The sequence below is a fragment of the Blennius ocellaris genome (assembly GCF_963422515.1).
Source record: "Blennius ocellaris genome assembly, chromosome: 14".
Classification (NCBI taxonomy): domain Eukaryota; kingdom Metazoa; phylum Chordata; class Actinopteri; order Blenniiformes; family Blenniidae; genus Blennius; species Blennius ocellaris.
The window spans coordinates 18,446,446-18,469,167 of NC_137663.1; the positions used below are offsets into that span (position 1 = coordinate 18,446,446).

General features: G+C 44.9%; 3 protein-coding genes across 3 annotated transcripts in view; 2 read left to right on the plus strand and 1 right to left on the minus strand.

Moving 5' to 3' along the window:
* The first annotated feature begins 1,143 nt into the window (after positions 1 to 1,143).
* Positions 1,144 to 10,034, plus strand: LOC308139217 (U2 snRNP-associated SURP motif-containing protein). Its single transcript, XM_080508567.1, has 24 exons — positions 1,144 to 1,285; positions 2,026 to 2,110; positions 2,248 to 2,359; positions 3,612 to 3,715; positions 4,128 to 4,195; positions 5,203 to 5,303; positions 5,392 to 5,456; positions 5,549 to 5,714; positions 6,006 to 6,205; positions 6,426 to 6,469; positions 6,578 to 6,682; positions 6,772 to 6,838; positions 6,936 to 7,105; positions 7,186 to 7,348; positions 7,445 to 7,524; positions 7,623 to 7,710; positions 7,798 to 7,926; positions 8,011 to 8,200; positions 8,430 to 8,507; positions 8,583 to 8,646; positions 8,751 to 8,901; positions 9,075 to 9,185; positions 9,658 to 9,818; positions 9,902 to 10,034. The coding sequence occupies exons 2-24, from the start codon at positions 2,033 to 2,035 to the stop codon at positions 10,014 to 10,016; spliced, it is 2,610 nt and encodes an 869-aa protein (XP_080364693.1). The 5' UTR covers positions 1,144 to 1,285; positions 2,026 to 2,032; the 3' UTR covers positions 10,017 to 10,034.
* Positions 10,035 to 11,155: 1,121 nt separating this feature from the next.
* wdr44 (WD repeat domain 44) lies at positions 11,156 to 19,227 on the minus strand. Its single transcript, XM_080508566.1, has 20 exons — positions 18,779 to 19,227; positions 17,867 to 17,900; positions 17,061 to 17,144; positions 16,146 to 16,758; positions 15,312 to 15,460; positions 15,088 to 15,183; positions 14,861 to 14,997; positions 14,588 to 14,671; positions 14,379 to 14,485; positions 13,988 to 14,139; positions 13,754 to 13,892; positions 13,593 to 13,657; positions 13,321 to 13,437; positions 13,107 to 13,229; positions 12,810 to 13,001; positions 12,624 to 12,725; positions 12,403 to 12,518; positions 12,154 to 12,281; positions 11,389 to 11,523; positions 11,156 to 11,295 (listed from the first exon to the last, which is right to left on the minus strand). Exons 1-20 carry the CDS (start codon positions 18,853 to 18,855, stop codon positions 11,207 to 11,209), a joined length of 2,739 nt encoding a protein of 912 aa, XP_080364692.1. The 5' UTR covers positions 18,856 to 19,227; the 3' UTR covers positions 11,156 to 11,206.
* Positions 19,228 to 21,045: 1,818 nt separating this feature from the next.
* The window catches only part of klhl13 (kelch-like family member 13), a 36,487-nt gene continuing 34,810 nt past the window's right edge, over positions 21,046 to 22,722 (plus strand). The window contains exons 1-2 of the mRNA XM_080508312.1: positions 21,046 to 21,183; positions 22,548 to 22,619. Of these exons, the coding sequence (XP_080364438.1) occupies positions 22,567 to 22,619 (53 nt within the window). The 5' untranslated portion in view covers positions 21,046 to 21,183; positions 22,548 to 22,566. The remainder of the gene's footprint in view (positions 21,184 to 22,547; positions 22,620 to 22,722) is intronic.

Sequence of the window (22,722 nt, forward strand, 5' to 3'; positions counted from 1 at the left end):
GTCATCATGTAAACGAACAGAGAAAATGAAACAAAAGTTTACAGATTTGACTTCAAACAGCAGTTACTTACAATAAAAATGAAAAATGACATTTTGTTTGTAATTTCTTCATTTGTAATATCATCCCATGGGCTGACTGAACCATCTGGTGTGCCAGTTTTGAAAAAATTCAGTATGAAGCTAAGCCAAACAGCAACACTGCACCGTTTTGGCTTGTTATCCAGCGCCTGCAAGATCAAATCCCAAACAACTATTCAAATCCATTTGTATGTCTGCTTTGCCTTTGAGTATTTTCTATTACAGAATTAACATTCGTTCATTGACGTAGAGACTGATATTTGAACTAATTCAAGACATTATAGCTTGTTTCTATTCATTTATTTCACCATGTCTCTAATTATCATGCAAATACCTTTAAGAGTTGTCTGCAGTTAGTTCTCCACCAATAAATCTGTTAGATAAAATAAAATAAAATAAAAGGAAGATATGGAGCTGGATTGTACACAGAAAACAGTTGAACAACTGTACTGATTCTTTGGGTGCACGATGGCGTGAAAGACAAACCAAAACATCCTGGTATCTAGAGAGAGCAGAGAGACCAACAGGGATAGAAGAAGATGGACAGGAAGACATCAACCACCAGTGAGAGGAAGAGGTTTTTGTTACTTTTAACTAACTGACGTATGAATCTTAAATTAATGGGAAGTAGGAGACAACCTCCACAATAGGGGCTTTATGAGCCGGATACACTGTGGTGTAGCTTCGCATTGAATTTGACTCTCGCTTGCCTGTGTGGAATTTGCATGTTACCTCTGTCTGTTTTCTCTGATTTCCTTCCGTAATCCCCCCCCCCCCAAAAAAAAAAAGACACGTGTATATGACTCTGGGGCGAATTAACTTTACGTGCAATAAACACGCAGGCTGTGCAGGTGTGAGTGACCTCCCAGCTGGTGACCACATCAACCACCCGGGAGGGTCACGGATGAAGCAGACTGTCCTCAGAGGGAGACTTTTTTTTTGTTGTTGTTGTTTTTATTTTGGCTCAGCCTGGAGGGATCTTCTCCCAGAGAAGCCAGGCTGTGTGTGTGTGCGCGCTCCACAGATGCGCGTGAGCGCAGAGACGCGCGTTGACGCACGGACACCGAGCGGAGGAGGAGAGGAGCAGCGACCGGTGCTGGTGGTGGTGGTGGTGGGGGGAATCATCATCCTGGCAGCCCGTCGGGATACAGAACACTTTGAGTGCATCCTCGACCAACATGCTAGAGCAGTGACATAGAAGCGCAGTGTAAGTGGGGAGGTTATAACGTCTGATGGTCGCAGCTGTGTGAGTTGATCGTCGGTCAAGACCGTCGCTTTGTAGGGGACGTGTTGCTGTTAGCTAGGCTACTGCAGCCGCATCGCGTTAGCACACGGTGAGAAACAAAAAAAACGGCCGTGGCGGCTGGACGTGTGGAGATGTACGAGAATCAGCACTGCTAGTGGTCATTGTAGATGGAGATAAATGTGCTGTATGCAGCGGTGGTGGTGTAAAACAAAACAAAAATCGCAATGTTAGCTCGTGCCAGAGTCCAGCGGGCTAAGCTACATGTTAACGCTAGCTAGCCATGGCAAAGTGAAGACATGGCTTCAACACAAATAATTTTAAACACAGTTTCTGCTGGATTTGGATCAAATCAAGTTGTCCGCACAGGGTACGCGGGTATACTAGATGTTAAAAGTATATATATATTGTGCAGCAGTGTTTACATTCTTGGTGTTCACAAGCTAACGTGTGTTTTTTTAATGGTCCCTCCCCTCTTGCACAGCAGAATGTGCTTTAATGTGCGCTTCAGATGTGATCAACTTCTGTTTTAGACTTTCCTTTTGGGCTTTCCCCTCATTGCCCGCGTCTGCTATATGACCATACGTGAGTCAAGAGGGCACAGCTGTCACTTCCATCAAGAAAAGTGTCCATCTGCAACGTGAAACATCAGCTTCTGAAGTCTGGATCCACTGAACTGATGTTGTGTCTGTGTGTGTTTGCAGTTTGAGCATGGCAGAAAGAAAAGGAAAAGCAGCTCCCCCAGTCAAAACGCTCACCAAGAGAGAGCAAGAAGAGCTGAAGAAAAAGGTGTGCAGGTTTGGATGTGATCCTCAAGTGTTTGTGGATGCATGCAACTGAGTGTCGTGAGAAATACTTTTCTATTAATAGATCTTTTGAATTGAATGAGCAATGAACTGATCAACTGTTTGTGTACCATGTTGTAGGAAGAAGAGAAAGCCGCTGAGGTTTTTGAAGAATTCCTGGCGTCATTTGAGGCCAGTGAAAAAAGTAAAGTGAAAACTTTTGTCCGTGGAGGCATCGTGAATGCAACTGAAGGTGAGCAATGAGGGTTATACCCTGGTTTTTTTTTTATACACACTCGTGTCTGGACAAAATGTCAAAATTGCTTATTCGTCAGGCTGTAAATGTAAAAAAATTATCTACAGACTGATACACAAATATATTGAGTACTTATTACTTTCGCCAACGAAGGTTGGGCAACCAACAAAGTTGTCCGAGAAGGTTGTGTGTTTGTTTGCGTGTATTTATTCATTATAAAAAATTTTTTTATGTATTTGACCAACATTGTACAAAAACTACCCACCCGAATGCATGAATTGCATTCAGGGATGATTTGTCATCATCCAAGGACCAATCGATTAGATTTTAGGTTGTTAACGGCTAACCGTTTCCTCATCTTCTTTAATCCAATCACACTAAACTTCGTTTGATATTTTCTCGGAATAATAGCACTAATACATCTCCCAGAAAAAATGTTTTTTTTTTTTTTGGTTCTTCTTGTTTTTTTTCTTGCTTTTTTGGGGGGCAGTGGTATGGATTAGCTGGAACCAGCAGATGCCGGTAATGCAACTTTATGCACGCAAACTGCCATTCAACATGATTCCGTAACCTGGTAGCTGAACCGTTTCCATAAGGGACAAGTCGCGCACACAAACTCACAAACGGTATCGCCTCAGCTTTCGCATCTCAGCGGATGAGAGAGAGATGATGGCTATCATGCTCGCCATGCTAACTTGTTTCCGGAACACAAATGTGGCTTTGGCGAAGGTTTGCCTGTTCTAGTTCTAGTCATCATCCGCACCTTGATGCTCCTTCATATGATCATGCAAACCGGAAACTTGTCACGGGTGTAGAGTTGAACTCACAAAGAACATCAGGCTGACGCAGCAGTGAAACTTTTAACATGATCATTGTTCAGGCCTGGATTTTTTTCCACAGCTTATTGAAATTCATTGAGTCTTAACACCCGGAGCCAGCAGCCCCATTATCATACTGATTTAAATAAAACAAGTCTCTCCCAATTGTCAAACCTTCTTCATCTTACTGTTATCCAAGTAAACATCAATTGTATTTGTTTTCTAACCACAAACAAAGCAAGGCGAGACTCGAGTTCATACAAATCGTTCTTGGAACTGCCGGCGATCTGTCCGGCTGGTCCTTCATGCGGCAGTTCAGATACTCTGAGGAAGAAAAAAAAAAAATACTGATTGCAATTTTTCTATATTCAACAATTGTGTGATATGTGCATCGATTAACGTTTGGGGTTTTTGCTCTGTTCTTTCTGCAGAGGAGAAGGAAGCAGAGCTCAAGAAGAGTAAACTGTACCGACCTTCGACAAAGTTGGTGCCCCAGCATGCCTCGCCGGTGTCTTCTGCAGAGAGCAAAAAGGCTGTAAGTCTGGACTCTGATCACCGACAATTATGAAGTCTGGTCAATATTTTCACCTTCCAGAGATTTATCTGGGCATAATTGAAGACACTCAGAATGGAGACAAAGTCCGTATAACTAAAAGTGGAATAATTTACAAACAAATATGAGGCACATAGGGCAGTGTTGCCACAGTTGCTGAGTTACTCCTTTAAAAAGCAACTTTACTGATTGCTAGTTTTTAAAAGTAACTAAGTTAGATTGCAAGTAACTTTTTAGTGACTTTCAGCAGTTGTTGTGTTACTAATTGACGTGTTACTAATACACGTTACTGGCATCACTGATTTTAATGTATAATCCAATGTATTGCTGGCTAGACGCATCGTCAACCTGTTGTCATGGTAACCACACTAACCGTGGGCTTTCTGATTTCCAGTTGTTCAAAAGAAAAGCCGATGAAAAGAAGAAGAGCAACCTCGAACTCTTCAAGGAGGAACTAAAGCTGTGAGTCTCTCTGTACCAAGTATAAAGCTGAAGGCTTCAGTACACTGATTCCAGCAGTTTACTACACTTTGTTCCTTTGACCCTATAATGGGATCTCCGCTGAATCACCTGCTTCACTTATACTTCAATACACACGAATAGCTTCGTTATCCTGCACGCTGTCGGAGCAGTTGTTGTAGTGACCTTTATGTGTTGTGACACTGCAGGAGTCTCCTGAGAACTACTATTACACAACGGAATTGCATTGGAGCTCATTTTGTTCCCTAACATTTACTCTAGAGAGTTTCCATAAGTGAATACACTTTTGTTTCAGATAGAAATCATTTTAAATATTGATGCTGAGCTTACATTCGCATGCATGTGTCCTTGCTGTATTCCTAAATGTGCCGTAGACTTTTCCAGTGCGTCAAAAAGTGCAAAAGCAATTCAAAATATCAAGAAAAAGCGAAAAACATACAAAAGCATGTGCACTTTGTATTGTAATGAAAGAGTTCTGTATGAAAATTAAACATCCTTTGGTCCAAAAGGACCATTCTTTCATTTCTAATATCCACCGCCATCTCCATGCTGGACTCGTCAATATTTTTATTGGCACCTGTAATTTTGTTTGGTTGAAATTCAGACCACTTTACTGAAGCACAAATCAGATTGATGTGAGGTGATTCACCCCCCTGGAGGGATACGAGAAATGCACTAATGTTTCCCCCCCCATCTGTCCCAACTGTGCGTCCCGAGCGTTTGAATGGGCGGGACCAGCCAACCATTCGGCCAATCGGATGAATCTTATTCGATGCCAATCAGAGCACGATCTGATGAAACCATGTCGTTGACAAATTATTGCACAGTTCCAAATTGTCTTGAAAATATGATATTATTGTAGACCGGTTTAACCCCTCTCAAGATGCTCATAGGAATCAAGCCGTAATCACATAGTGCCCTTAATGTAATATGTTCTTGCCGTTTCTTTAAGACTGTTTTTATATGTGGGGGGTGGTTGGGTAATGCAGAATCCAAGAAGAGCGCGAGGAAAGACACAAACGGAAGAGAAATGACCCCAGCGGAGGAGCAGGAGGAGGTGATCTGGACTTATCCTTATCGGGACGATCGCGTAAGTCTCCGGCTTTGACGTCGCCGCTCGTTCCTTGAACATTCAGTGAAGCCCGGAATCTGAACTCGCGCCGTCTTTCACTCCACAGTATTTTATGATGACCCGACGGTGCCAACCTCCACAAACCTCTACATCAGCTGCATCAGCCCGAAGGTAAAGGAAGCACTTTCTCTGGGACTAGCTCAGCACAGCACAGATGGACACTCCTCCCACCCCCGCCCCTCCGCCCCCTTGTTTTTTTTCAGATGAACGAGGAGATGCTCTGTAAGGAGTTTTGTCGGTATGGGCCTTTGGCCAGCGTGAAGATCATGTGGCCCCGGACGGACGAGGAGCGCTGCAGGACCTCCAACAGAGCCTTTGTGGCCTTCATGACACGGAAGGATGCAGAGAGAGCTCTGGCTGCACTCGATGGTAAATATTTTGATCCTTATTACTAATGAAGTTTAAGTCACATTTCACTGCTTGAGGCAGCCTGATCTTCTTGTGAGTTTTAAAGAGTTTGGGCTAAAGCTTGTATGCAAACCTCAGTTGGTTATAAGTTGAGATGGTTTAACTGCTTAGAGGCTGGATTGGAGAATTTGTATGACTGAAATAATTCAGAAAGTACCGGCCCATCAAGAGCACTATAAGTTTTACCAAGTATTGCAAGTCTCGTAAGTGGTTCTTGCTTATTCCCTCTACGTGCGCTATTCCTCTGCACAGGCAAAGTTATCATGGGGTTTGAAATGAAGCTGGGTTGGGGCAAACCGGCCCGTATTCCCCCCCAGCCCCTGTACACGCCGGTGGGGCTGAGAACCACACCGCCGCCCCCGTCTGGCCTGCCTTTCAACGCCCAGCCCAGAGACCGCTTCCGCAACGACTTCACCAAGCCGCTGGGACTGTCCAAAACCGAGTTTGACAAGGTAACGTCTCGACTCCGAGCTGCAGGTCTGAAATGTGTGAGCTCGGCGCAAGAATAACTTTCAGATTGGTCTATGGGAACCAAAGTAGAAAATCAGTTTCGTTCACTTATGTTTTGGATTAAAAGACTCAAATACAAATCTGTTGGTCTGTATGGTGACACACACAGGAAAGATGTGGAAACACCTGCAGTGTTTCACTCTGCTTGATTTGACTTCACAGACTCTGTCCGAAGCTGTGGTCAAAGTGGTTATCCCAACAGAAAGGTACACACACACACATTCCCATAACCGACATGTTGCAACACTCTTGCTTGGACTGAGGCTGTGCCCGAGGTACAGAGGTCGTTCTGATGCAGCCTCCGTTCTCCACAGGAACCTGTTGTTCCTTATTCACCGGATGGTCGAGTTTGTGGTGCGCGAAGGTCCCGTGTTCGAAGCCATCATCATGAACAAAGAGAAAAACAATCCGGAGTACAGGTAGTTAAGCTGCCCGTGGCCATGTGTTTGTCCCGTGTGACCCTGGACAGTGACTATGTTTAGTCTTATGTTTGTTTTTGTGATCTCAGGTTCCTTTTTGAAAATAAAAGCCAGCATCACGTGTACTATCGCTGGAAGCTCTTCTCAATCCTCCAGGTTTTTCCTCTCACTTTTTCTCATCACGCAGACTTTAATATCCTTTGTACGCCGCCGTGAACCGCGTAGCGTCATGATCAGACCGCCTCTCTTCCAGGGAGAATCACCGACGGAGTGGCGGACCACGGATTTCCGTATGTTCCGAGGGGGCTCGGTCTGGAGGCCCCCCATCCTGAACAGTTACTCCGAGAGAGCCGAGGAGGGGGCGGACGGCGAGGACGGCGTCTCCGTGGAGGAGGAGGTGAAGAAAGGCCAGCTCCGAGCCGAGTAAGTGTGTCCGCGGGAAGCGCCGCCGTGCACCGGCGAGACTTTCATTTGAGCGTTCTTCCCGCGTGAACTCCACCCAGGCACAAACAGAGACTGGAGACGCTGCTGAAAGACCTCCATCCCAGCAGAGAGGAGATCGCCAACGCCATGTTGTTCTGTCTGGAACGCGCCGACGCCGCAGAGGAAGTCGTGGGCCACATCACGGACTCCTTCTCGTTACTTCAGACGCCTCTTCAGAAGAAGGCACGTTTTCCCCGGTTTTCATCAAGTAACAGAACGTTTGCAAAGTTGAACCTGTACGCACACGATGTTTACATTTTCTGTGCTCTGACCCGACAGATCGCTCGCTTGTATCTCGTGTCGGACGTCCTGCACAACTCCTGTGCCAAAGTAGCCGGGGCATCATATTATCGTAAATTGTAAGAGACTTTCCTCCGGCTGGTCATATTCCTTCTCTTTCCTGACTGTTTTAAAGTGTGTGTCTCTTTTTCTCTTCACTCTTTTTTTTTTTTTTTAGTTTTGAGGCCAAGCTCACGCAAATATTCGGAGACCTTAACGCAGCGCACAAAAACATCCAAGCCCGGCTGCAGGCTGAGCAGTTTAAGGTAACCGTGCAGTCCCTCCCCCTCCCATGGCGACGCTCGTAACAAAATACACAACATTAAAACGTTGTTACACTCTTGTCTCCACAGCAAAAGGTAATGATCTGTTTTAGAGCGTGGGAGGACTGGGCCATTTACCCCGAGCCTTATCTAATTCACCTCCAGAATATCTTTCTGGGCTTCGCTAAAGCCGGAGAGGAGTTAACAGAGACCAAACAGGTAACGACGGTATCCGAGAGGTGGTGGACGGTGGTGTGATTTAGTGTATTTGTGGATTTCTAATTAACTTGTCCCCCCCTGTAGGAAGCATCCTGTGATCTCGACGGCGCGCCGTTGGACAGCATGCCTCTCGATGGTTTACCTTTGGACGTCGGCGCCGCGGACGACCTCGACGGCTGCCCTTTGGGCTGGGATGCCCTGGACGGAGCCCCCGTCGACGACATCGACGGCGTTCCCTTGGGAGCCGCCTCTGACGATATTGACGGGATGCCATGTGAGTCGGGGTCACGTATCAAATACACGTCCTTGTGAACCTGAAGTCCACAGCTTCCCGTAGCCGTTGTTAATCTTCCACCGATCCACTGCCTCGTCTGCCGACTGTGCAGTTCCGTTTCGTATGTCGCACGCAAATGCTCAATGTCCCTGCAGGGAATTGTAGTCGTCGACTCACGTCGCCTACTTGACCTGTCCTCGTCCCTGATCAGCTTTTCTTTACTCGGTAGACGGGAGCAGGGCTGCTCTCTCCGGAGTGCCTTTGTCCAAGTGGGAAAAGACTGGAGACAGCGGGACGTTTCCTCAAGGTAACATGTTTGGAAAGCACTTGCAGTCAACCTGCTTGCTTTTTCCTCATTTAGCTTTCTCTCTCTCTCTCGCAGCCAAAACTGATTCCAAGTGGGACAGTGTCGCGGAGCCAGAGAGCGAGGACGAGGTGAACGTCAGGTATGGTTTCCAAAACGAGTTTTGAAATGTCACGTGGTTTCCGAGATGCGATAAGGAGAGAAATATGCTGAATTGCAAGCTCATCTCGCCCCTCGTCGTTTCAGCGGCAACTCGCAGGACGGGGACGAGGGCTCGGAGAGCGACAGCAGCGCCGAATCTTGCAGTTCCTCAAACTACGACAGTGCAGTCTTCCAGAACTCGCTCAGAAGTTTCCAAATGTCCGAGAGCAAAAGAAAAAAGCTGAGGGAGCTGGAGGCAAGTGCACATTTCTTTAAGAGCTGCTTGATCTGACAGGGCATCTGTGCTCGGTAACCTCAGATCTCCTCCCATCACACTGGACTGTACATTTATCTAGATGAAGTATATGAGGTTACATGTAATAAATACGCAGCCCCCCCCCCCACCCCAATTCAATGTCTGTGCCTCAGGTGAGGGTCATGAAGATCCAGGATGAGCTGGAGTCTGGGAAAAGGCCGAGGAAGTCTGGGATGAGCATTCAGCAACAAGTCGAGCACTATAGAAACAAGCTGCTTCAGAAGGTGGGGGGCAGAAAATGACTTAGTTGCACACAATCATGATACTGATGTTCTACATACAACTTGTATTTTTTTTTTTTTTTTATCACGATGGGTCTCCAATAGTGATGTACCAAGCTATAACAAAATAGCCATACCCTAAATATTCCAACATGTCCATCTGTTCTTAACTACTACATCAGTATATAGTGCGATAAAATGTATACATATCTACTTGTGTGAGAAACCGATTGAAGAACTTGGATTTATTGGGAGAGAATAAAAAGCCAGATTGATTCTCCCACTGTACCACAATTATGTAACTTTTCCTATTTTAATGCTGAACCTTAGTCGTTTCAGTTTAAAATGCATTAAGTTGGGTCTGTTAGTTTCCTCAGTGGGATGTATCGTTTCTATTGAGCAGGAATTAAGGTGTATGGGACTTCATCTTTCGACGCCCACATCTGACTCCCGTGTTCCACCCCGTCTGCCGCAGGAGTTTCAAAAAGATGAAGAAAAGACGAAGCGGTCAGTATCCAAATCCAAAGACCGACCGAAGGACGACAGGAAAAACAAAGAAAGGAGCAGAAGAACTGAAGGGGAGCGAAAACGTAGCGGCGACCAGGCTCGGAAATCAAGAAGCATCTCTCCTTTAAAGCAAGTGCCATCACGACGACGCAGCCGCACCGTTCGTGTCCCGATTGTTATTTCAGTCAACACCTTTTTGCTCTCTTTCACAGGGCGAGGTCTCCCAAGTGGTCCAAACGCTCCAGATCGCCGTCCCCAGTCCAGAAGAAATCCAGGTCTCGATCGCCGCATCGCTCCCACAGGAAGGCGAAGAAGAGCAAACACTGACTCCCGCCTTCTGGACCGCAGCCATCTTCATTCTTCCCCCCCCCCCCCCCCACACTGTGCCGGCGACCACGAACGACACAAAGCACCTCCGCAGAGCTTCTGAACAGATTTAACATGTCAGTCCTCCTGGTTCCAACCTCCATTATCCATCGCAAGAGCCACCACTCTTTTCTATGAAGACGTTCGAACACTGTAACTAGTTATATATATTTTTGTTGTTTTTTTTTTTGTTTGTTTTTTGGGAGATGATTACCGCAAATGTTGCTGCAAAGTTCTTCTGACACTAAATAAATCACAGATGTGATGAACTTGCATGTTTTGTGAGCAGGCTTCCGAAAACGGGGTTTCCGACATCGAGCTCATCCAGTCTGTGTGGATTTGTTTTGTTTTTGTTTGTTTTTTTATTGAGGAAAGTAATAGAGCATCAATTTGTTTACAAAAGCAGTAAGTACGCAATGTTAACACAGAAAAATGTACAGTATCATAATGAATGTGCTTTCATTGAACAAAGACGTGTATCAAAAGTATTTTAAGAGCCAGAACTGTTTCTGAGACAAAGATTAAGATACCCAGCGCTACTAATTAGTAACTATACACATTTCCTGAACTGTAGATTTACTATTATCTGCAAAAAAAAAAACGTTTTATTCTAGATTGCTTGACTACCTTCAAAAAAAAAAAAAAAAAAAAAAGCAATCCAAATTCTGTTGGTACAAATAGCTCCACCTTGAATTCCAGAAAAAAACAAAACAAGTTTGCACGTCTGTACGCAGACACACTAATATCTGACGGACGACGTCTTTGAAAAGTGGGATATCCACACAGTGACGAACAGCCGTTTAGCGACGCTCAGTTTTAACCAAGTGAATTGAACCGAGCAAGATTTCTTTCGGCCGCGCACAGAATATTTTCCGGGTCTTGCCCGTCGCGTTCATCCAAACCAGTCACAGTAGCTTGGTTGTGAGAGTTAAAAAATAGAAGTGTGCGTCTCTACCTGTTACCTCTGTACAGTCCATGACTTCAACCGTTTACCTCATATTATTTTAGGGTCCTTGACAGCGAAAAAAAACAAAAAAACAAAACAAACCATTAGGTAGTTCAGGCGACCTTAAAAAGGCTTCTGACATGTCCTGGATCCTCGGGACTCATTTCTGTCAGTCTGTGGGGGAGCTGAGAAGTCTCTGAAGTGCTCAGTACTTTTTTACATTGATGAAGACTTTGATGGCTCCAGTGAAGTCAGCAGAAAGAAGAACCTCCGTGTGATCCGTCTTCAGGGCTCCTGCGCACAAAGCGACAGCTCGGTATCAGTGAAAACGACGGCCATCTTTTGTCACGGCGTGTTTGACGAACGACTCCGGGCAGACGGACGTACCTGAGGGTATAGTTTCGGAATCTGTGGAGTCCAGACTCTTGCACTCCGCTTCCGGTTTCTCGGCTCCAGCTTCTTGCGGAACGATGAGGTTTGGGTGTGGCGCAAAGACGGCTGAGGTGACCACGGCGTTGTGTGCTGAAAAGACAGTAAGTGATTAAATACTGGAACAAAATGTGTGTCCTAGGAGCTTGTAGCCCTTTTAACGTCTCTCTTTCTTTTTGGTTTCCCTCCCACAGTCCAAAGACGAGCAAATAAGGTGAATCAGTGTCTCCAAATTGAACGAGTGTGTGTGTACTGGTAATTTATTTGGGATGTTTTTCCACCAATCCTTTTCAATGCCTCTTTCCGTCTCAAACAGCTCAGCCCCCACAGCTCTTAGCCACGTTTCTGGAGTTTCAGTAACAAAAGCTTTTTAGATGATGGGCTTGTTACTTTAATGTCTAACCCAAAAAGGAGAATTTGGATGTCTTTTCATCTTGTTGCCATCCATTCGTCTCTCTGCCAAGGTTAAACCTGGCAGCAGCATAAATCTCCACTTCAAGGTCGCTGTACCGTCTTACCTCGATTAGAGTAGGTACCCCACAGGAAGGAATGGGCTTTACATGACGTTTCCCCTCGTTTGAATTACGCACACCCTTTGTCTGCCCTGTGATTTTTCTACTGGGATTGAAGCCTCTCTCAGTTTGGAGTACGGAGTTCTGAGACAAGTGGAACGCAGCAAAACAATCGGTGAGGTTTGTCGTCGAAAAATACCGTCCCAGTTACCTTTAATCCCTTCCCAGAAGTCATTGCGATCCCGTCGCACGGATGTGAACTTGCTCAGGTCGTGGTAAGTGCTCCAGATGTACACGTATCTATCCTCTGATCCACTGACTATGAAGGAGTAATCATGGCTACACCAAAAAAAAAACAGTGATTAATTTTTGCACGGTGTTCGAACAAGACAAAAAAAAAAAGAAAAAAGCCAATGATGCAATATTCAAGTGAAAACCAGTGTTGAATGTGTGCTCTCACCTGAAGCTGGCTTTTATCTGGCTGCTGCTGTTCACGTAGCCCTTGTACTTCATCGACAGAGACAAGTCCCTCAGGTCGTAAAGGCGAATGCGGGAATCGTTTGAGGTCACCAAAATCTGCAGAGACAGGTTCAAGGTTTAACGGGTCTGACTGGCATACCGCCGCCTCGTTACGGGGACGTCCAACGTACGCCGATGTTTGCTTTCCGAGCCAGACTTCACCTTGTTCTCGCCAGGGAGCGGCTCGATGCCGGTAATTTTACGGCCGACTTTGTTCCTGCCTCTGGTCGACCGCACGTGGATTTGAGTGTGGTATTTTAGACGCTGATGCGGAAAGCGGAGACAAAAAGATGACTTCCATTATTTTAATGGCAAGGATAATAAGAAGAAAGCAGCACGACCTCGTACCTCGGTGTCGTAGAAGATGCAGCGGCCGTCGTAGGTGCCGATGACGGCATATTTCCCGTTCTGGCAGAAGTTCGCGGCAGTGATGAGGCGAGTCTGGCCGTCCACCTCGTTCCACAGGGCCACCTTTTTATCGGGAATGTTCCAGAGTCGCAGTTTCCCGTCCAGTGAGCCGCTTAAAAAATATCTGTCGTCCTACGAGTCGAGAAGAAAGAGCCACTATAAATACAGGCCGGGAGCCAGAATTTAACGGCTGCGTGGCGGAGGCTACGAAGAACAACGCAAGGTGACTCGACTTACTCTGGGGTGGAAAGCGATGGCGGTGACAAAATCAATGTGCTGAAAGCAGCACAGACACTCTCTCCTGGATATGTGCCATAATCGAACCGTTTTGTCCATGGAGGAGGACAGCAGGAAGAAGTTCTGGAGTGAAATGAGGACACGGAGGTTATCGCCAGCAATGTGGGAGTCTGAAACAGACAAAAGTCAAACGGGAGACGAGGACGACGATCACCTTTGACCAGGACAAGTCTAAGAGGTCGGCTGTGTGACCCTTGTACTTGCAGAAGGGGACTTGGCGAAAAGGGGCATTTCTATCCTCGGTGTCCGGATCCTCTGGAATACAACTCGCCTGGAATACAAACAGGGAGGCGATTACAAAACATAAACACCTTATTTCATCAAACTGTCAATTTTTTTGAAAGATGCCATGCTTTTTAACATCTTATTCTGTAAACGCCGAAAGTCTTAATCACATTTGATCATTTTCGGCATAAAATCACTCACCCCAAAGTCAGTGTCAGATTTCGACGAGCATAAACTTTCCTGAGAAGGAGAAGGTGAAACTCGACCTGGAGAGGCACAACGTCATTGTAGCGTGAGGCCGACAATCGAAGGAGCGAAACAAATGACAGAACCAGCACCCTCGACACGGCCCGCGAATTCACCTTCCGTGTTGTACTTTATGCGCATATTATTGAAGTAGTCGAAGGCAGTCTTCAAGACCCAGATGCGGACCACGTTATCCTGCCCTGCGGAGGCCAGCAGCCTCCCGCAGTGAGAGAACTTCATGGTCCAAACGGCGCCCTGGGTGACAAGGCGGAGAAACGTTTAACTCGAAGCCTCGACAGCAGAACAATGGACATTAACAGATGAAATAAAAAAATATATACACAGCTTACCATGTGCTCGCCGCTCAGGTCCTGCACAACTTTAATCTGATCAAAGTCAAAGGGACCCTTGAAGCTGTGAGCCGCCTTGAACTTGGCGGGTCGGGTGTAAGGCATGCCCTCGTCGTCACTCGATGACGGGTCGTCCTGGTCGGTGTGGAACACTGAGCAAAAAAATGTCCAAACCAAAAAAAAGTTCAAGCTGTCACACGTGTGTTAAATATTTCGTGTCATAACTGCGGGACATCCTTGAAAGTAAATTACATTCGTCAAGAGGGTTTGAGTCTCAACTTTAACGCTCAACCGCCAAACAGCTGGTGCACATTTGATACGTGTAGTAAAATGAAAAATACCTATTTACGCAGTTTAGGCTGCAGAAAATGCTTTTTTTTTTTTTTTTTACCTTCGTCACGCACACTTTTCACTTTATTGACCGCCTTCTCGCCGTACTCTTCGGCAAGATGTTTGGCCTTCTTCACAGATTTGCCCAGGAATTTTTTAAACTGGGTTCTGATTTAAAGAAAGAGAAAGAAAAAAAAAGAAACCAATAGTCTATATTTGGAACAAGCGTTGAAAAGCAAAAGAAACATGCGAGAATTCCCTCAACCTTACGTTCTCTGTTTAAGTTTTCCTCCATCTGTGTCTGCCAGCGGAGGCTGAGATTTGTCATCGTCATCTGACTGTGCTGCGTCGTTCCTGCGAGGGAATGAATAACACATCAGCCTCTTATAGAAAGGGACAAACCTAATAACCAAGAAGCTTCTTCCCTTGTTGTGCAACTGCTCTTGATTCTTACAATCAATTGATTGTTTTTTTTTATAATAGACTGCTGCTTTGTCAAGTAATACAAATGTACCGATTTCTACGCAGTTTATTTAAACTTACGTAATGTACTCCTTGGTCCTCCTCATGATATGTAGAGTCAACGGGTTGATCCCTGTGGGAAGTTTCTCCTCTGCCTGGATCAAAGGGATCTCCTCCCCGGTGTCTAAATTCTTGATCATCACGCTCGCTAAGATTTCCTGTTTTTTCAAACAGAATAATTTTCAAACTACTGTGCACGGGTGCGGGCGGTGGCTTTTGACCCTGAACGGATAAAAGCAACAACTTACTTCATCGGTCAGTTCCCGACCAGAGTTGGAACGCGGCCGCTGAGGGCCCGCCGTTTGACCTTCACTCTCAGATGAGGCCTGCTCGTCCTCATTTTCCTGAACGAAACAAACGAGGCAACAAGTGTAGAAGATAAGCACTTTGTCTGTCGCGGTTGTCATTCCGTTCTTGAAGAAACCGGATGGGGAGGCTAAAAAAGGAGGCCAGCTCTGTCGCCTTCACCGACCTGAGCTGTCACCACTTTGTCCCCACTGGTGGCACTGGCCAGGTCCAAGGAATGCTGCAGCTCTTTGGTTAGACTCCTCACTGTGCTGCTGGGAGACACCAGGCCCGAGGGCTCCAGGGGATCCGCAACGGCCGGGCCGACTGCAGACACTGGGGGGGAAAAAAAACAAAAAACAGACACAAATTCATATGAAAACCTAGAACTGGATGTATGTTGGGAGTGTTGAAGGGCAAAGCTTTAGGAGTGCATTCAGAACAGTTATCATACGGTGCAAATCACAAAGTGAACAGGAGAGAAATCAGTATACGGTGTGGCCAAGCGGAGTAGATGTTCTGAAACATGCGGAGAAACTTCAATAGATGTCGTCCATTCAGATCCTTCAGTCTCTTCATGTGAACCCAGACAAGCTCAATTATATTAAGCCGACTGCATGTTTTGAATCAATTTCGCCTTTGAGCTTTTTGTTATATTAACAAGAATAGTAGCATTACATGATAGTATTGTATACTGAAGCATTTGCTATTGTAATGACTACATATGCAATAAAGTCATTTTCACCTAGATTGTAGTAGGACAGCACCAACACAATTTAATGGAGTTTAAATAATATTATATAGGTGTATTTGCAGCTAAGTTTTTCCATCTCCCTGGTTGGAGCTATTATTATCATCACTGTAAATCAATGGTAACTAACAAGTCATTCATTCACTCATAGTTCTAACTGAATAAAAAAAAAAAAAAAGACTGCTGGTATAGACCAATTAGAATAAGCAGCGTTTTCCTTGACAGCAGTGCCAAACAAATCAGACTCAATACAACACAATAACACTCTACCTTCCAGTCCGCTCGGCCGCGGACACTCCTGGGACTTCCTGAAAGATAAACTCTGCCAGGCTGGTGGAGGAGGTCTGGGTGGAGGGCCGCCGCTCGGCGGGGGTGGGCGCGAAGGAGGGGGCTTCTTCGTGCTGGCTACAATGTCCGGTTCCACTGTGAATTGCCGCGGTGGTTTCATGGGCCCAGAAGAGTCCGGGTCGCCCAGCGTGTCCTCCAGGGGAACCTGGTCCAAGATGTCGGCGGGCCTCTGCTCCTGCTCGCCCTCCGCGGCCCCAACGGCTCCGCCAGGCAGACTCTGTCCGATGGTACTGGTGAGGTCTGGGGGCTGGACGCGCTCTTGTGACCCAGCCGATGGTCCTGGGAGGGGAGTGGGCTCAGGAGGAGGTATAGAGCAGTCGCCGTCCGTTGCTACACTGTTCTGTTGTTCCTCTGACCTCTCCGCGAGCCGAGGTTCAACGGCTGGTTCTGCCGACTCGGCAGGAAACCCCTCAGCATTATTCTCTTCCTCTGGGTCTGCTCGTACGCCGACCCGCAAGTGGTCTAAAAGCTCGGCCACCTCAACGGCATTACCGGCACTTCCTTTTTGACTCTCCTCGATGATGCTATCAATGATCTATCAGGAAGAGGAAACGATAGCAAGTTAAAGAATCAGCAACAACGCCGTCAGTTTGTGTTCTGAACAACCACAAAAGAGAATGTCTGCTCATGCAATTCTTTCTTTGAATTGACTTTGAAAGATTCACAATAGAAACCGGACAACGAACCAGAGAACAAGACATTTATTGATCGATGCAAGATGTGCTGAATCTCTGGGTTCAATAAGAAGCGAACTGATAGAACTCCATTATCCTAAATGAGATTTACTTCATTGGTCATATGGACATATTTTATCAAGGAGAACAGAGCAAAACACACCTGAAGCGGATCGTCTTGCTGAGAGTCTGATGAAGCCACTGGTCGGCTTGCATCTTGAGCAGCGTTCACAGATTTCTGTGAAAGCTGTGTAGAAAGCAATGAAACACATCTTCATCTACATTACTTACATTATTATATATTGTATATATACACGCAACATACAGCAGAATATTAATATTCAATCATAGAAGTGCTCCTATGTTTTTCACAAATAGCAGCTCATCTTTCAATACGAAATCCATTTAACATATATATCCTGATATTTTCACTCCTTGCATGTCAATGTTAAAGTTCCTTGTGATACAAGTCCTCCTCTGTGTAGAAATCAATACTTTGCGTAAACCGACAATGTAACATGTGACTGATGTCCCTCTGCGTGCAAAGTTCACTCCTGAATCTACTTAAGGCAAACAGTAACATAGAAAAAGAAATAGAGTAGGTGCACTTTCAAAGCAATCCAACATAAATACTTACGACAATTAACTCAATAAGGAACATTACTGAGCAGTTTTGTACAAACAACAAGCAAGGTGGCCAAAAGGTGGTTCATCATCATGTCAAGTAACAAATACCAAGGGGCTGATATCATTTTTTTTTGCCTAAACATTAATAAACAAAAGTGCTGAATGGGGGAAAAGGGTCAAAATGATCACAGCAACATCTGAACTGTGTGTATTAGGTACGTCTGTCTAAGTTTAAAGCTTGAGTCACTCTCTAACTGACGTTGGGATAATCATTGCAATAATAACTCTCGGCACAACACGTGCTGCCTTGTTTCAACAATCCCCGGCTTTAGACAAACATACCTTAGGTGAAGGAATGACAAACTTTGCAGGTGACCTAAGAAGCATAAAAATACAATGGACGGTTAGAGTGAAAGGTTACATCAAGAGAAAAACATGCAACAAATCTAAAACAACAGTCTCAACTAAGGAAGTCAAATAGTTTGCATGAGATGAATTATTCAAAATAGATTTAAAAACATTGGCCTTAAAAAGACTAAATCTTGAAACAAAACGTTCTGAGTTTGGTCACCAATATGTTAAAGGTTATTTACTGATTAAAATTGAAAACAATGTATTTATAAAAGTGCAAAACATACTTTAATTCTAGATCTGTAAAGAGCAAATGAATAAACACCTGGTACTTTTCAATACAGGCTCAGCATAACACCTGCAATATTAAACCTAAAGTCCAACGTATTTTGGTAGCTTTTTTATCCATTGGTGAACTCTGACATGATTCTTGCATCACTGTGTAAACTGACTGGCGTCAATGCTGTCTGGACAGTCACTCCCAGTCAAATCCAGCCAGGACCTTTTTCCAGTGTTACAAACAAACAGTGTTTCTAATAGAAACTGTCAAAGTGCAAACTCAGCCCTCAGAAGAAAACCTGTTCCTTATCCCACCGTCCCCACATCCCTGGAACAACATCATGTGACTCAAGTGTTGAGTTAAGACTCTCTCTTGTACCATGAAACCAAACATCTGCTCTTGTAAAATCCACCAAACGACACATTTGTATTCTGACTGGACGATATCTATCCTTAAACTTGCGATGATTCGAGGCAGCTGAGTGATGGAAACGAGCTCAATTTGCAAAGTTTACATTAGCTGCCTGTGCTAAACACTACTGGCACATGTTGATGTCGCTGAATGTGTAGAAATGTGTCACTCGGATTAGATATGGTGAGAATAAAAAGCGTTTGTTCTCTTACACTTTCGGAGATGGAGTGAAATTCACGTCCTCCGGAGCATCATAAAATTCTTCGGTGTCACTTGTATCTGACGCCATGCTAACGTCAAAGTAGCTTGCTAGCTAGTCCAACTCAGTCGCCAGGCAGCTGATAAAAAGCCTAACCTGCGAGGAGTACGGAGATGTTTAACACATATGATCGTCTCGCCGTGTACGATATTGAGCGTAAAATTTACAGAAGCTCGGCCGAGCTGTCGTCAAGCTGCTCCCGTCCAACGTCACGCCATCACGATACAATATGCTAGCCACAGGAGGCTAACCAATGTAACACTGCCAATGAGGCTGCGACCAATGATAACGCCGCCTCTTGCTATAGCCTTCTCGCTGGCATCTCCCTATCAAACGTAAACGCGGCGTTTGTTAGTTTGTTGTTGTTGTTGTTTTTAACAACACTTGATTTAGCTGTCAAAGTGGCGGAGACAGCAGAGCGCTATAAACAAACCTGAAAAAAAAAACATCTAAGGGCGGGGCCACAAGAACTCTTCTTCTCCTGCTCGGTCATGCTGGCTGCGCGTGAGGCCCATTGCATTACTGCCTCCTACTGGAGGCTCAGTATAACAAGACGCACGGTAGGAAAACAAAGACTGGCTGCAGGAGGAGCATCTTTATGTTGTGTTATTTTAAGTGAGCTGAAAGCTGTTCATTAATGTATAATCATGGACAACTACAAACTGTTGTATTTGCTTCGATTCGAGCTGCACATGCGCGTAAAGAAAGTCAGTTGTCTTCTACACAACACATCATGCAATCATCAAAATGACTGACAATGACACCTTTTGCTCTTAAAAAAGTATAGCCACGGGCTCTCTCAAACTGTTTGTGATTTTTTGGGTGCATATTTGTGATATTTGCAGCCTGACGATGAGCAAATACCATCTGGTGCAATTGAAATGAAAATTAACTGAAAGTTGGGTGGATGGTGATGCACTTGTTAGCACTCTGGCCTCTCAACTAGAGTATGTCTGATTCACGTGTGTTTTCTCTCCATCTCCACCACTCTACCCCTCTCTTCTACCGCTCTACTTCTCTATCTCTACCTGAGAGAAGCGCCGAGAAATGACTGTGTTGTCCTTGGTGCTAAATAAATAAAGTTGAATTGAATTACCTACCTACATACATACATACATACATACATACATACATACATACATACATACATACATACATACATACATACATACATACATACATACATACATACATACATACATACATACATACATACATACATCAATGACTTCTGAAATAACGGACAAAAAATATTGAACTTTTGGACGATATTCCAATTTTTGGGAATGTTACATTGGTATATGGTTGTTATAATTATGTTATAATTATGTGGCTATAAAGTTTTGCACCTAAGTTTCTTTGGCACTGATGGATTTGATGTCTCTCTCTCAGTGCTCGTCTTTCCCACAAGGGACATAGGCGGCCACCTGGGGCGCCCTCTGCTGGAAGACGCTGCACTCGCAAGCCAATCGAGGTGTCGATACTGTCGCAGCTTCGCCCGATTGATGTAGTTAATTAGCATCAAAGTTAAGAATCATTAACCGTCGGACGCACAGTACAGAAAAGTCTGAAAACAATCAGAGGTATTCAAGTAGTGTAATATTGTTTCCCCCAAAATGTAATATTTGGATGAACTTTTAAAGTGCATCAGTTCAATGCCAAAACCGGATGAAAGGCTAAACACTGACTCCTCAGTGTTACTGGTTCTTCAGGAAAATAAGCACAGTTTTTTCGAACTTGACTGTTTTTCACCGAATGGTAATGCAAATCGAACCAATACAAAATTGATATATTTCCTATTATCCCAATGATACATTGAAGATTAGTGGGGTCGATACATATCTTAAGCAATATAATTTAAGAATTTCTCAAGTAGCCTTTTCTACATTCAAAGTCAGTCAGTGTCATCTTGTGTGTTTGTCCCACAGGCTCAATGTTTGTAGACTGACCCCATGATGCCCTTTTGTTTAGAGCACCTGCTCCTCCACAGGTCTTTGCACGTCTCCGCTGACGCTCTGTTGTCACTGTCATTTCTAAGTGATGAATCACGCCTGTCCCTCTCCTTTTAAGAGGGCGTGTCGCGAACACACTTCAATTATTCGTGTGAGAACAAGGCAGCTCAGACATTTCTGTCTCCAAGCGCTTCTTAAAACCACTTTATTTAGTAACGGAAGTTTTGAGCCAATGGGAGAAGATTGCCATACTCTTCCACCAATGGGAAGTTCGGATATTCTGGCTCCGCCAGTAAGCCGCCGCCTCATTGGTTAAGACAAGGAAGGAGGCTCCAGTGGGTATAAGTGGATTTGAGGGCTTGGGAGGAAAACAAGGACGCTAGTTAACGTTACCTCGGCGTTGAAGGTATGGATTACATTATTTAAAAGTTTACTGGCTGTATTTAACACACTTACGGCGACCGGGAGTTCGTGAACCGCGTGCTTTGCCCAACATATAGCAGGCTGACAGTTGGTGTCAGGCATCTGTTGGCTGGTGGCAAATCCACCAAACCAACCAGCCCAACTAATAACTAAACCAACTAACTCCCGTCAGGAGCGAGGTGCTTCAAACTGACCAAGCCGGCAGCTGACGGCTGCGAGTTACCGTGTTGACCGTCGGTGCACGCGGCTGTCGCGAGCTGGCGTTGTTTTATGCTAGCCAATGTTGACGTTGTGGTTAGCTTAGCTAGTTAGCCTTTAGCCTGATCTCAGTGGAGATGTATCGACAGTGTGTGGAGGCAACATGGCCAGGAAAAATAGCAAAAGACCCCCCCCCCCCCCCCCCCCCCCAACCCCCCTTCATGACAACCGACATCGCTCTCTCTGAGGACAAAACACGTGTCGGGACGCGAAATGTCACCGACACCAACTTAAAGCTTCACAACTCAACGACCCGGGCTCCCTCTGAGGACTGAGTTTTCTCATTAAACACTTTACGCTTTATAAACAGACTCTGACTTGGTGTTTTTGTCTGAGAGCTGAGCTTGTTTTTACTCCGTGTCTTAACTGTCTCCCTCCATTGGGTTTTGGCCGAACACAGTCAAAATGGTGTGATCACAACAATAAACAAAACTTTCCAGCACTTGACTGAGTTGCGTACCACTCGACATGCCATCCTCGTATATTTTGAGCATGCTGTTCACCTGATGGTAAAGTACCGAGACTCTTATGTCAAGTTATGCCCACTGTGGATATTTTTAGCTTTAATTAGCCTACTTCTGCCTAAAGCAACAAGTTAGAAATGTGATGCAACTGTAGCCAATGGAGCAGGGGATGAGGTTCAGGAAACGCTCTCACTTGCTTTGCACTCCCACATATTGACACTATTTGTAATTTATTGGCTAATGCATTGGTTCTTTGCTGCCGTAGAATCTTAAGCTGACTGGCATGTATCACACATGCACGTGTGGGATGTTATTGTTAAAGGTGAAAGGTGTTAGGCTAATAGAAAGTGTAAATTACAGGTGGGATTTCTATCCTGTAGTTGAATAATTTTATTTCAAATGTCTTACTCACATTTGTACTATGTTTTTAAGACTAATGATGTTAAAAAAAAGAAGTTTTGTTTTAAATCCATGTCATTGTTTCTTACTTTAAACATCGAAACATGAAATAATTAAAAACGGCATCAGTTATGTTACAGTCACTGTGATAAATCTCACATTCAAGCAATTTATTTCACTGAAACATAATGCAAATTCTGAAAGTATTGTGTTTTTTGTTGTTGAGGTGTGGTTTTGGTGAGGGTATGGAGCACCCTGTACACAGAGGGGAGACAATGCCCATCGGACTGCATGACAGGTAAGGATCACTGCATCTTACTTCAGTGTTTCTCCCCCATTGAATGTGTGTCTTGATTATTTTTGCAGAAATGGATTATTGGTTGATAGATCGCCGTCTTGAG

Excerpts from the sequence above, each read along its gene's own strand:
- LOC308139217 (XM_080508567.1), top strand. The coding sequence starts at position 2,033 with ATGGCAGAAAGAAAAGGAAAAGCAGCTCCCCCAGTCAAAACGCTCACC. Across the intron at positions 2,360-3,611 it reads CATCGTGAATGCAACTGAAG|AGGAGAAGGAAGCAGAGCTC; the intron begins GTGAGCAATGAG and ends TTCTTTCTGCAG. Across the intron at positions 7,525-7,622 it reads GCATCATATTATCGTAAATT|TTTTGAGGCCAAGCTCACGC; the intron begins GTAAGAGACTTT and ends TTTTTTTTTTAG.
- wdr44 (XM_080508566.1), bottom strand. The coding sequence starts at position 18,855 with ATGGCGTCAGATACAAGTGACACCGAAGAATTTTATGATGCTCCGGAG. Across the intron at positions 13,438-13,592 it reads AATCTGACACTGACTTTGGG|GCGAGTTGTATTCCAGAGGA; the intron begins GTGAGTGATTTT and ends TTTGTATTCCAG. Across the intron at positions 13,002-13,106 it reads CCATCGCTTTCCACCCCAGA|GACGACAGATATTTTTTAAG; the intron begins GTAAGTCGAGTC and ends CTCGACTCGTAG.